Source organism: Gekko japonicus, unplaced genomic scaffold (genome assembly GCF_001447785.1).
Source record: "Gekko japonicus isolate JY-2015 unplaced genomic scaffold, Gekko_japonicus_V1.1 scaffold805, whole genome shotgun sequence".
Lineage (NCBI taxonomy): Eukaryota > Metazoa > Chordata > Lepidosauria > Squamata > Gekkonidae > Gekko > Gekko japonicus.
The window spans coordinates 400,275-414,324 of NW_015173146.1; the positions used below are offsets into that span (position 1 = coordinate 400,275).

At 50.7% G+C, this 14,050-nt stretch overlaps 1 protein-coding gene across 1 annotated transcript in view; it reads left to right on the forward strand.

Annotated features, from left to right (window-relative positions):
• The window catches only part of LOC107119747 (zinc finger and BTB domain-containing protein 16-like), a 239,183-nt gene that overhangs the window by 221,141 nt on the left and 3,992 nt on the right, over positions 1–14,050 (forward strand). The window contains exons 4-5 of the mRNA XM_015422329.1: positions 8,238–8,408; positions 13,603–13,770. Coding sequence (XP_015277815.1) covers positions 8,238–8,408; positions 13,603–13,770 — 339 coding nt within the window. The remainder of the gene's footprint in view (positions 1–8,237; positions 8,409–13,602; positions 13,771–14,050) is intronic.

Genomic DNA, 14,050 nt, shown 5'->3' on the forward strand with positions numbered 1-14,050 from the left:
GGGCTCTGCAGCTTACCTGGCTGCTTCTTGCTCTGACTGAGGGCTGCTGGGAGCAGGGGGCGGGGCTTGTTGCATGTGCCCGCCCCCTGGGCTCTTTACTGCCGGAGCTCCGCTCCTGTGCGTTCCCGCAGGAAATGACCCCTGCTGTTCATGCAGCAAGCTGAGAGGGGACATGGGGACCACAGGAAAAAGAAAAGGGTGCCGGTCTTAACCGTTGCTGTCCTCAACTAAAAGCCTGGCGGAACATCTTTGCCCTGACAGGCCCTGCGGAATTGAGATTTGGGGGGTGGAGCCTGAGAGGGTGGGGCTTGGGGAGGGGAGGGACCTTGGTAGGGTGTAATGCCATAGAGTCCACCTTCCGAAGCAGCCACTTTCTCCAGGAGAAGTGGAACAAATGTCTAAAATAAAGAAACAATAAATAAATATGCCGTCTGTGATGTCTGGAGATTAGCTGTCATTCCGGGCAGTAGCCAGCCTCCACCTGGAGGTTGGCAGTCCAAGGACCAACAGTTAAACTAGTAGGCCCTTCAAGCCCTCTTTCCGTCCCACCCTTTCTTTGAGAGGCAGGAAAAGACAAAGGCAGCTGGGATCAGGAAAAGGAACCCTCTCTTAAGAACATAAGAGGACATAAGAGAAGCCAATGTTGGATCAGGCCAAAGGCCCATCCAGTCCAACACTCTGTGTGTCACACAGTGGTAAAAAATACCAGGTGCCAAACCAGTGGGGCCAGGACACTAGGAGCCCTCCCACTGTTGGTCTCCCCCAAACACCAAGACAAGGCATGAGACAAGTGTCTTTCCATGACCAGGGGCCGTCAGGAAGTCCATCAGCAATGCTCCCTTTAAGCTGTGGAGTCTTGTGAGCAAAAATTCTACCTTGTGAGCTCCTGGCATTAAAGTTGTGAGCAAGCAATTTGGCTGCTGCATAAATTAGTTTGCTCTGGAGCCATCCCTGAGCTAAGACAAAACTGTGTGAGTCGGAAGCTAAAAAAACTGAGGTAGCTCACACCAACTCAGCTTAGAGGGAGTACTGTCCATCAGTGGGGCCAGGACACTAGAAGCCCTCCCGCTGTTGCCCCCCCAAGCACCAAGAAGACAGAGCATCCCTTGCCCCAGACTGAGAGTTCCTCTCTGTACCTTGTGGCTAATAGCCACTGATGGACCTCTGCTCCGTATGCTTATCCAGTTCCCTCTCGAAGCCGTCCATGCTTGTAGCTGCCGCCACCTTCTGTGGCAGTGAATTCCATGTGTGAATCACTCCTTGGGTGAAGAAGGACTTCCTTTTATCCGTTCTAACCCGACTGCTCAGGTCCGCATGAGCGCACTTGGCAGTGTTTGGGGCTTACTAACTTTGGTAGTGATTCTCCCGCTTCTTCCCCTACACTGACATGTTCCTGTTTAGCAATTTGTTACCCAAAAAAGCCTGTTTCTATTTAGAGGTCCCTCTCCCTGATTAAGTCAGCGTTTAGGATGCAGGGTAATAACAGCCTTCCTCTTGGAAGGTAAGGCACCTGCAATGTTCTCCAGCTGTGCGTTTGGCGCCTACTGCACTCCCCTGGTTCCTCTCGAAGGCCTCATTTGTAGGGAGGCGAGCTCAGGTGTAAACAGAGAAGGGTGTTTTTTGGCGTGGGGTTTTTTTTTGTAACTTCCACAAGTGCATGAATCTCTCTCTTGGCACGGAGATGAGAGAGCTCTCTGGCTGTAGTCTGGTGTTGTGTTTCCATGTCTGTATTTTTTTTATTGCACTGTTAAAAAGATTTTACATGTACATTTGAAATGCTGTTTTAAAATGTTTTAAAGCCTCGGTGTTTGCCCCCTTGGGAACCTTGTTTGGGTAGAAAGGCGGCATTAAACTGCCATCAATAAATAAATTCTGGGCTCCTGGCTCTACAGCAAGGTTCTGGGAAGTGGTCTCAACCGGTTCTGTGTCGCAAGCAGTTTCTCCTCTGCTCTGATCAAGCTGATCATGATGTGCCTAGTACCACTGTTCCCTCTAAGCTGAGTTAGTGTGAGCTAGCTTGCAGATTTTTAGCCTCTAGCTCACACATTTTTGCCTTAGCTCAGGAAGGATGGCTCCAGAGCAGACTAATTTATGCAGTAGCCAAATTGCTCGCTCACAAGTTTAATGCCAGGAGCTCACAAAGTAGAATTTTTGTTCACGAGACTTCACAGCTTGGAGAGAGCATTGCCTGATACCTCCGCATTCTTCTTTGCAACGCCCCTCCCACCTTCTGACTGGGAGGTAAGGACTCCGGGATCTCCATTCTGACCCATATCTGACGAAGGGAGGTTTGACTCTCGAAAGCGCAACCCCCTGGAAAGCTTGTAGGTCTGTAAGGTGCCACGGGACTCAAGTTAGGCGTGCCAGGCTCCTTGCTTGTACAGGTCCCAAGAAAGCGTGTCCAGAAGAGGGCAACCAGGATGGTGAGAGGGTTGGAATCCAAGTCTTATGAGGAAAGGCTGACAGAGTTGGGTCTGTTTAGCCTGGGAAAGAGAAGGCTTAGAGGGGACATGACTGCAGTCTTCAAGTATCTGAAGGGCTGTCATGTAGAAGATGAAGCGGATCTATTCTCTCTTGCTCCGGATTGCAAGACTAGACCTAATGGGTGGAAATTACAAGGGAGTCGTTACCGGCTAAATATCAGGAGAAACTTCCTAACTGTGAGGGTGGTTGAGCAGTGGAACAGTCTGCCTCGGGAGGTGGTGGAGGCTCCTTCGCTGGACGTGTTCAGGTGGAGGCTGGATGACCGTCTTCCGGGTGTGTTGTATGGCTATCTTCCAACTATGCTCTTGCAGAGTGCATGGGGCTGGACTAGATGACCTGCAAGGTCCCTTCCAACTCTAACATTCTATGATTCTATAATGGGTGGAAATTACAAGGGAGTCGTTACCGGCTAAATATCAGGAGAAACTTCCTAACTGTGAGGGTGGTTGAGCAGTGGAACAGTCTGCCTCGGGAGGTGGTGGAGGCTCCTTTGCTGGACATTTTCAAGCGGAGGCTGGACGACCATCTTCCGGGTATGTTGTAGGGCTCTCTTTCGACTATGCTCCTGCAGAGTGCAGGGGGTTGGACTAGATGACCTGCAAGGTTCCTTCCAACTCCGACATTTTATGATTCTATGAAGTTGGAGCTTTGGGATGTTGCTTAGGGTTGCCAGCCTCCAGGTGGGGCCCAGAGATCTCCTGGAATGACAACTGATCTCCAGATAACAGACATCTGTTCCCCTGGAGGAAACGGCTCCTCTGGAGGGTGGGTTCTATGACATCATGTCCTGCTGAGGTCCCTCCCCTCCCCAAACCCTGGCTTCCTCAGGCTCCACCTCTCCCCCCCCAAATGTCCAGGAATTTCCCAGAATTCAGAACCTATAAAGGTTAGTTAAGAACAGAAGAGGGCCAACTCTTAAAATTCAAACCTGTGTGGCAAGCAGAAAATGCCATGTTAAATTGCCACCAGAAGAAGAACATCTGAAGTGTTGATCCAGGCGGGGAGCCGTGTTGATCTGAAGCAGCAGGACAAAGTTTGAGTCCAGCGGGGGCACCTTTAAGACCAACGAAGTGTCATGCGAGGTTTTAGCGTTCATGTGCAGGCACACTTCCTCCGAGGTGGCCGATAGGTCCGTCCTAGGATCCTCGCCCGCCAGGGCTTTTTTTGTAGAAAAAGCCCAGCAGGAACTCATTAGTATAATAGGCCACACCCAACAGCAGAAACACATTAGCATATTAAGCCATGCCCCATTCTTTCCCTTAGCTTTAAATGCCTTCCCAATCCTTGCAGGGCTCTTTTTGTAGCATGTACTCATTTGCATATTAAGTGACACACCCCTAATGTAGCCAATCCTCCAAGAGCTTACATTAGCTCCTGTAAGAAGAGCTCTAATTCCTGCCCAAAAATAGCCCTATTGCCCGCTACTGTGTTGGAACCTGAAGCTGCGCTCATACCCCTGCCCACGTGCAAGCCCAAGTGCATGTACACTCCCTATGGATACACAACAACCCCCGTGCTCTGCATTCAGCCCAGTTGGGCCTTTGTGACTGAAGCTCTTTGCAGCTCCGTGCCATGCAGATGTACGTCTGGGTGGGTCGTCTCTGCATGCAAAATGAAGTGGAGATTGTGTCTCAATTTTCCTCTTTTAAAAAACAACAACCACAACCACCAAGAGAGCACTGCAGATACAGTGCTTACCTTGATAGCATTGTGATGTCATTAATGAATTGCTAATACACTTTCGGAGACCGCTTCATTTCTGTCCTTTGTGCCTTCCAAAGCCAGGGTTGTTTTCTCTCTCTCACTTTAATCTTCCCAGCACAATGCCGTTCTCACTGACTCGTGCATTTTGAAACAATCAACTTAGTATAAACCAAAGAAAATTGTTTTAGTAGCGCCGGGGTTATTTATTGGGTATGTGTTGTTGTCAGTAGGTAAATATAAATACGGGAACTGGGGTGGAGAATGGTTTACCACCTCCGGAGGCACTGCATAAGGAGTGTTTTTGATGCCTCTTCAATCTGCATTTGCCCCGGGTGGTTCTGAACAGCACAGGAGGCCAAGGGCATGGTATTCTTTCCCCAGTAGTGAGTGAGCGTGTTCAGGCGCCACTTGCGCTGTCGACGTATAAAGTGTCAGAGGTCATGTTTGCCTGCCAACGAGCATGAAGAACACTTCCTGTTCAGACCAAAAGGTGTGCTTTGGTTTAGGAACTGGGACACAATCGAGCATTCAGATGAAACCTTGGTATAAAAGGTGGCTGTCTGTAATCCCCAGTTATGAGAACTTCTGCAATTGAGACTGGGTTGATTGCCTGCTAGACAAGCAGGGAAGCCTTCGTACACTTCTTGTAAAGACGCCAGTGTTAACTTGAGTAAGCCAAGGTGTTATGTATTGCGATGGAACTGTACTTTTGAACGGGCTGCAACGGACATGTGAAATAGCGAAGCTTAGAACACGTAACAATAGAAGGCTAGGATCCCAGAATGAACCAACAGATTGACCCGAATCCTAGTAAGTCAATTGCTTAACAATACTCTGTAAATAGCCTAACATGGGGAGTGTGGTGTGTGTGTTGGGTGTGGTGTATTGTACGAATATAAGCAGGGCTCGGACTCTGCAAGTTTGTCTTTTAGTTGAGCTGAAAACCACTAATAAATATGAGCTGATCACTCTACACGTCTGAACCCAGTATATTACAGAAGGGCTAGATGCACCTTGAACCAAAGCTTGTTTTAAAAAGTAGCGCCGGCCTAGAACCAAACTCTCCTCCTCTGAGGCTGTTTCTCAAAGTCCCTACATTTCCAGCTCATTGTTGTTATCATATCAGAAGCTTTGCTGTTATTGCTGGCCATCAGACACAATTGGAGCCCCTTCTACCCTTGCTCTCCGCAACCTGCAACGAGGCAGTTTTTAGAGCGATAGTTAATATTTTTAATTTTATCCCTTCAAAAATTGCCTCTCGCCGATGGATCTGGCAGGAATGCATTAGGAAACACATTCTCTTCCCAATTTCGACTGATGGGATTTCAGAGCGGCTGCCGACACATCATAACACTCCTTTCTCCCCCCCCCCTTTTTTAATCTGCCTTTTTATTTTATTATTTTATTTTAATTTGTTTTCTAACTAGTTTAATCAGGTTTCATTAGAGAAGATGTTTTTTTGCTAATATGCTCTTTGATGGCAGCTTTTGATGTAGCTGGCTCACAGTCGCATAAGCATGTGGCACGAAGGAAGGTGTCCTCGCAATTGTGAGGCCATCTTGTCACCGGCAAACCCCGAGGAGGCTTCACAAAAATCCAGATGCTGCGATCCAAATAATTGTATGTTATACGTGCTTCTTTAATGTGTGCTAGAAACAGGGAGGGCCACAGTCCTAGCTGGGACCGTGCTTGTGATCAATATTCTTTAGGGGGATCAATATCCTTTAGGAGCCAGTTTGGTGTCGTGGTTAAGAGCGCAGACTCTAATCTGGGAGAACCGGGTTTGATTCCCTGCTCCTCCACATGCACCTGGCTGGATGACCTTGGGCAAGCCATAGTTCTCTTAGAGCTGTTCTCTCAAGGACAGTTCTCGAAAGAACTCTCTCAGCCCCACCGACCTGACAGGGTGTCTGTTGTGGGGAGGGGAAGGGAAGGGAGTTTGTAAGCCGCTCTGAGACTCCTTTGGGGAGTGAAGGGTGGGGTATAAATCTAATCTCTTCTTCTTCTTCTACCTCACAGGGTGTCTGTTTTGGGAAGGGGGAGGGGAAGGAGTTTGTAAGCCACTCTGAAACTCCTTTGGGTAGTGAAGGGCGGGGTATAAATCCAATCTCTTCTCCTTCTACAAAAAAAAACCGCAAATAAAATACAACACACACACCCCATTTCTTTTCTTTCATTTCATAGAATAATACAACCGTAGAGTTGGAAGAGACCCCCAGGGCCATATAGTCCAACCCCCTGCACAACGCAGGAAATTCACAAATACCTCCCCCTCCACACCAGTAGTGACTGCTGTTCCACACCCAGAAGATGACAAAAAAAACCCTTCAAGATTGCTTCCTGACCCCAAAGTGACAATCAGCATTTCCCTGGGTGTGTAAGAAAGGGCCACGAGAACCAACCACTGGGGCAACCCTTCCTGCCCTCCCTCTCATGAACGGCCTAAGTTCACAGAATCCACATTGCTGTCAGAGGGCCATCGAGCCTCTGTTTGAAAACCTCCGGAGAAGGAGAGTACCTCCTCCTGAGGAAGCCTGTTCCACTGAGGAACCGCTCTAACTGTCATGAAGTTCTTCCTCATGTTTAGCCGAAAACTCTTCTGATTAATGTCAACCCATTGAACCCATTCTTTTACTTTGATCTAAGCAAGTTTCTTGTCCTCTCGACTACCAAAATATGCCTCCGAGTGCCAGGGTGGAGGGGTGGTTCAAGTGCCAGACTAGGAAATGCGGGTTCAAACATTGTTGCGAAGGTCAGACGGAGGAGAGGAGAAAGCTTTCAGCCCCTTTGAGTCCCCCATTGGGGGAAAAGGTGGGAGAAGAAGAAGAAGAAGAAGAGGAAGAAGAAGAGGAGGAGATTGGGTTTATACCCCACCCGTCACTACCCAAAGGAGTCTCAGAGCAGCTTACAAACTCCTTTCCCTTCCCCTCCCCACAACAGACCCCCTGTGAGGCAGGTGGGGCTGAGAGAGCTCTGAGAGAAATGGCTCTTTTTCAAGAACAGCTCTTATCAGAACTATGGCTTGTCCAAGATCATCCAGCAGCTGCACGTGGAGGAGTAGGGAACTGGGCTTGATTCCCCACTCCTCCCAGGTTAGAGTCTGCACACTTAACCACTACACCAAACTGGCTCTAAAGGAAATAAATAAATAAAAATGTGCCTCAGAGTATGTTGGCAAAGTCCGATGAACTGTCTGAAGTCAGAGGGGTGGCTGGCTAAGGTTGGCTGTGACCAGAGGGGTGCCGCCGGGCTCTCTCCGTGTGTGAAGGGCCACCAACTAATTTTCAACTTATGGCGACCCCCAATGGATTAATGTCCTCCAAAACGTGCTTTCACTAACCGCCTCGCTCGGGTCTTGCAATAGGGTTGCCAAGTCAAAATATCTCCTTATCGGGGGACTCCCGCGCCGTGGCTGGAGCACGTGCGCACGTCACCCAGAAGTGACATGACGACGCCGGCATGCTGGGGGCGGGGCCACGACCATCCGAGGGAAAACCATAGAGTTTTCCCTTGGATGACCGTGCCCCACCCCCAGCGTGCCCACTGTGGTCGCGTCACTTCCGGGTGACGCGCACATCGAGGTGGGGTTCCCCCCGGGGCCTGATCCGCTGGCGGCAGGGAACAGGCCTCTGGGGCGGGGTTTTCCCTGCCCCCCAGGGGGACTTGGGAAGCCTGTCTTGCAAACTGGGGGGCCTTTGAGGCTTCCTTGACTGAGTCCAACCATCTCCTGCTGGGTCTTCCTCTTTTCCTTTTGCCTTCCACTTCTCCTAGCATGATTGTCTTTTCCATTGAGTCTTGTCTTCTCATAAAGTGGCCAAAGTACAATGGCCTCAGTTTGGTCATTTTAGCTTCTACGAGACTCCAGGTTTGATTTGATTGAGAACCCACTAATCTGTCGTTTTTGGCAGTCCACAATATCACAGAAAGGAGGGTGAGGTTTTCAAGAATGCCTAGACTGGAGCAGGGGCTTGTCCCAGGGTGAGAAGTGGGTTGAAATGGTGATCCAGGCCCTTGACCGGCACTTTCCTCCCTCCTTGTCCTCTCCGCAGGCTCCGACATGGCCGTCTTCTGCCTCCTCTGCGGGAAACGGTTCCAGACTCAAACCGCCCTCCAGCAGCACATGGAAGTCCACGCAGGGGTGCGCAGCTACATCTGCAGCGAGTGTAACCGTACCTTCCCCAGCCACACAGCCCTCAAGAGGCACCTGCGCTCCCATACGGGTAAGTGTCTCGGGCTGGGGTGCCAGTCAAAGGGAGTCCAGGACAGGCCAAGGTCAGGAGCCAAGAAGACAGTGCAAAGTCCAAAAAGCCAAGCCGGGTTCAGGAGCCAGAAACACAGAGCCAAGTCCACATCACTAACCAGAAACGTAGTCCAAAGCCAAGCTGGGGCCAGGAGCCAGGAACACAGAGCCAAGTCCAAAGCCAGGGGGTCTGAAGGTCTAGGTGAAAGAGCCGAGCTGGACTGGATGCTAGCAGCACGAAGCTGACATGTTGCTTCCACGAAGAGTACTGCCCAGAGTGTGAAATTAAATGCTGCTACCAGTTAGCCAGCTGCACGATCGGCCAGGCTCCTGTTAGAACTCTGGGCTGCCTGAGCGTCTCCCTTGTAGCCTGGCCTCTCTTCGTCTGCTTGCTAAGTTTTGTTGCAGTCGCTCCCTTAAATGAGTCACACTGGGGGTGAGTCAGGAGGACTTTCAGCTTGCAGTTCTTCCTTCTTATCTGAGCCAGGTGTGAAGACTGCTGTTACAGGCAACTGCCACCTATCCTCCTCTGCTGCTTCAGAGGGGCCAGCTGTGGTTTCTGCAGGCTCTGCCAGCTCATCCTCCTCCATGCCCATGGCAGTAAGTTGGGTCAGGGAGACAAAGAACACCTACCAAGGTGCGCCCAAAGGGGCTTCTGTGCCCCACAGGGAGAAGGGTGGCTTCCATTCTGGAGGAATTCTGGGAGTCCCCTCTTTTAAAAAATGTTGCATATGTGCTTACAACCGTGGGCCAGAGGTGGGCGAGGTTTTCCCTCTGTTGTGTACACGTGGGCTGCTGGTGGCAGAAAGTGCCATAAAGTCACAACCAGGGTTGCTGTGCAGAGGAAGGTGATGGCAAACCACCTCTGTTTGTCTTCTGCCTAGAACACCCAATGGCTGTGGTCACCAGGTAAAGGTAAAGGTTTCCCTTGCTTGAAAGCCAGTCAATTCTGACTCTAGGGGGCGGTGCTCATCTCCAGAGACTTCTCCATGGCCATGTGGCCGGCATGACTAAACACCGAGGCGCATGGAACGCTGTTCCCTTCCCACCGAAGTGGTACCTATTTATCTACTTGCAGTTTCTTGCTTTCGAACTGCTAAGTTGGCAGGAGCTGGGACCAGAGACGGGAGCTCACTCCGTCCTGCGGCACTCGGGTCTCAAACTGCTGAACTACTGACCGTCCGGTCTGCAGCTCAGCATCTTAACCTCTGAGCCACCGCAGCCGGGGTCACCATGAGCCAGTCGCAATTTGAGGGCAAAAAAGAAAAGAAAAACTTCAACAGAAGTAAAACGTGTGACCCAGCCTCCAGCAGCAAAAATCCCAAAGATGTCTCGTGAGCTGTGGGGCTCAACTTAACTGGCTGCTGCTTCCCGAGAGACCCACAAGGGTGTCGGCCAGCCCACCCCTCTCTCTTCTGCAGCCCTCCAGCCTTGGTGGGGATTGGTGCTCTTGCATGGCGCACGGCTCTCCGCTTTGCCTCATTACTATTCCATTCTCTCCGGCTCCATTTGCCTCCAGCGCTGCGTGTTTAGCATCCGCAGCTGCGTTGGGTAAACGGGCCAGCCGAGCTCCCAGCAGTGACAGATCCCTGATTTACTTGGCCAGCTAGAGAATAAAGCCGTAAGCTCTGCTGGCCGGCCAGGCGGTTTACAGGGACCTCCCCACAATTGGCTGTCCTGCCCACTAAGGAACATGCCAGGTAACGTGATGGAGGCCGGCTCACAGCTGCAGACAACTGGCCGGAGGGGGCTCTAATTAGTCCCGTTAGTCGTGGACTTAATGTCAGCCTCATTAAGACGCTCCACAACGTTAATCAACATGCCATAAATTGGATTGTGTGTGTGTGTGTGTGTAATGACTGGCGGCTGTCTTAGTTGTGATCTAGCTCTGGTGTAGCTCTGGTCTACAGATAACAAGGCAGTTGTCATTGACCAGTCTTGCCAATGATTGAGATTTTGTCTCCTTTAATGTGAGACGGTTGATCGTTACATTTGCCAAGACCTCTTGGGAAAAGGCTTCCGGGTTCAAAACTCGAGTTTTCTGGGCAACAGAAGAGGAACGAAATGATGTGCTAAAGAAATCACAGAGGACTGCAGAGAATGCCGGCAGTCAGGGGTGCAAATTAAGAGGCCGGTCCCTGTTAAGATTGGTGTTTTTGTTTCTCTTGAAAAATGCACATAAACGCTGGCAGTGCACCGTGGTGTGGGAGTCCTCCCATGGAAGGGCTGTGACTCAGCGGCAAAAGCATCCGGTTGGCATGCGGAAGGTCCCCAGGTTCAGTCCCTGGCATCCCCTCCAGTTAAGGGCTCTGGGTATACATGAACACACCTGATGCTGCCTGATCCTGAATCAGACCCTCAGTCCATCAAAGTCAGTATTGCCTACTCAGACTGGCAGCGGCTTTCCAGGGTCTCAGGCAGAGGCCTTACATAGAAACATAGAGTTGGGAAACAGAGAGCTTTCATATCACCGGCTGCCAGATCTTTTAACTGGAGGTGCCAGGGATTGAACCTGGGACCTTCTGCATGCCAAGCAGAGACTCGACCACTGAGCCACAGTCCCTCCCCATAGGAGAAGACCAGGGAAGCTCTTGTCTGCCTGAGGTCCTGGACAACTGCTACGGGCCAGAGGAGACCATTTCGGACCAAGGTCCCGACGTGGGATAAGATAGCTGTGCATGTTTCCGAGTCCCCAAAATACGACATCGGGACTTGCCACACGCACAGCATTTTAGAAAACGGCTCGGCCGCGCCTGCAGAACTTGACTGCAAGGTTGGAATTGATGAGGTGGGGGGGTCCTAATTTAGGAGAGGAGGGTGCTATGAGGGTGGGGGTGGGTGCGCAGGGGGAGACAAATAAGCCGGAGAGAGTAAAATATCATGGCGAGGAGGAAGTGGAGGCAGCAGCCGCCCGAGTCTATAACGAGGAGGACAATTTATGCTCAGGCACGAGTTGGGTTTGACATGGAGATAATGAAAACGCGTAGGTCATTGTGGATGACTTAAGCCTTCAGCAGCTGAGGAAAATGTATGAAATGCGGGGAGCATTACACGCTTTGGTGGCTCTGCACATCTGCAGCGGGGCAAGTGAAATACGGTGGCCCATTCTTTACCATAAACTTGTGGTCGGCGGATACGCGGGGCCCAGAGAAAATTGTAATTACACTGACAAGACAAATCAGCGATATTTAAATATTCATGAACAAAGTCTGGGCCGATCAATCTATCTTTATTGTCCTTGCGTCGGCTTCTGTAATAAATAAGGAGGAGCCGGGGGGGTGGGGTGGGATGGGGGAGGACTCACCTTTTTCCCTTCCTTGGGAAAGAAGGGATACTGGGGGGGGGGGATTGGCGGCAGTAGAACGATCCATTTGTCCAGGGGATTCAAGGTGGGGCTTCTGAGTGCCTGACCCCTCTCCACTCCCCCACCCGAAAAGCAAAACACGAGAGGCACCGCAGTACAGCGGGAAGTTCTGCGGCACAGTTGCTGCTGAAATCAAAGAGAAAGTACACATGAAGCACCTTTCTCCTTGGTTTCAGTGAGAAGCCCTCGGTGGATCGTGCCCCGGGCTTCTATGTAGTGTTCAGTTTCCAAATGGTGGCAGTAGAGACTTGAGTCATAACAAGCCGTTTAATCTCTACGGTGCTACAAAATTTATTACCTTGATTATATAATAGTAATAGTAATGATAGTAATAGTAATAATAAGGAGGAGGAGGACGAGGAGGAGATTGGATTTATACCCCGCCCCTCACTCAGAGTCTCAGAGCGGCTGACAAACTCCTTTCCCTTCCCCTCCCCACAACAGGCACCCTGTGAGGTGGGTGGAGCTGAGACAGCTCTGACAGAACTATGGCTTGCCCAAGGTCATCTAGCAACTGCGAGTGGAGGACTGGGGAATCAAACCCGGTTCTCCCAGATTAGAGGCCACGCACTTAACCACTACACCAGGAGAAGGAGGAGGAGGAGATTGGATTTATACCCTGCCCTTCATTACCCAAAGGTGTCTCAGAGCGGCTTACAGACTCCTTTCCCTTCCCCTCCCCACAACAGGCACCCTGTGAGCTGGGTGGAGCTGAGACAGCTCTGACAGAACTATGGCTTGCCCAAGGTCATCCAGCAACTGTGAGTGGAGGAGTGGGGAATCAAACCCGATTCTCCCAGTTTAGAGTCCATGCAAATCATCATCATCGTCAATCATCTGTGCCACATTTCTGCCACTGGGGGGCCTCTCTGTTGTCCTCTGCTTCCATAGCTGTGGTTGCTTGTTCCCTACCTGGAAACCAACTTTCCTCTGGAAAATAAGAAGAGCCCTGCTGGATCTGACCAGGGGTCCATCCAGTCCAGCCTCCTGTCTCACACAGTGGTCAACCAGTTCCTCTGGAGGGCCAACAACAGGCCATAGAGGCCGAGGCCTTCCCCAATAAGAACCTAAGAAGAGCTTTGGACTGTCAGTTTCACTCAGCCATACGCAAAGAATCGTTGCCATCCTTGTTTCCTCCTAATTTTAGTTCTAATAGGGAAAAGGTTATTCAGTATCTACCAAAGGATGTTAAGCCTAATATTACAGATTTAGTGGCCAAGTTTCTTGCCGAAGCAAAGTTACATCTATTTTCGTAAAGGAATGATACATATTGTTTATTATGTCCCTAAGTATCCATCCTGTGTCATTGTATATCCATGTATCTTACTGCTATGCCATTAAAGGTGTTTGACTTTGACCTAAGAAATAGCCCTGCTGGATCAAACTAGTGGCCCATCTAGTCAAGTTTCCAGTCTCAAACAGTGGCCCACTAGTTCCTCTGGAAGGCCAACAACAGGGCACAGAGGCTGAGGTCCTTCCTTGACGTTGCCTCCAGGAACTGGGATTCAGAGGTTGACTGCCTCTGAACGTGGAGGTTCCCTTTAGTCACAATGGCTGGTAGCCACGGACAGACCTCTCCTCCATGAATCTTTTCCAATCCCCTTTTAAAGCTGTCTGCTCCTGTAGCTATCACTACATCCTCTGGCAGGAAATCCTTTCCTTCTGTTGTCCATCCTGAATCTACCGCCCATCCCCTTCACGGGATGCCCTTGAGTCTACTCTTTGGGGAGAGGCAGAATGTCCAGTGTCTCCCACCCATGTCGTGGATCATTTCTATGATGTTCCCTCTAACTTCCCCTCTTGGTTGCAGGGGACCACCCTTACGAGTGCGAATTCTGTGGCAGCTGCTTCCGGGACGAGAGCACTTTGAAAGGCCACAAGCGCATCCACACTGGAGAGAAGCCCTACGAATGCAACGGCTGCGGGAAGAAGTTTAGCCTCAAGCATCAGCTGGAGACCCACTACAGGGTCCACACAGGTAACCGCCCTCCGTCGAACCTCCTGCCCTCAGCTCTGGCAAAGCTCAAAGCACAGGCAGCACAGAAGGGCCACCTCCCTTTGCTGGCTCACACCACCCTCCTCCGCTTTGGGTTGGGGGTGCCAAGTGGGAAGAGCTGCTAAGAGCAACAGTAAGCGACAGCCATTTGAACACCTGGGTTTAAGCTGGGGTTCCAGCCAATGCTCCCTCTAAGCTGTGGCGTCTTGTGAGCAAAAACCCTACTTTGTGAGCTACTGGCATTCAAGTTGTGAGCGAGCGA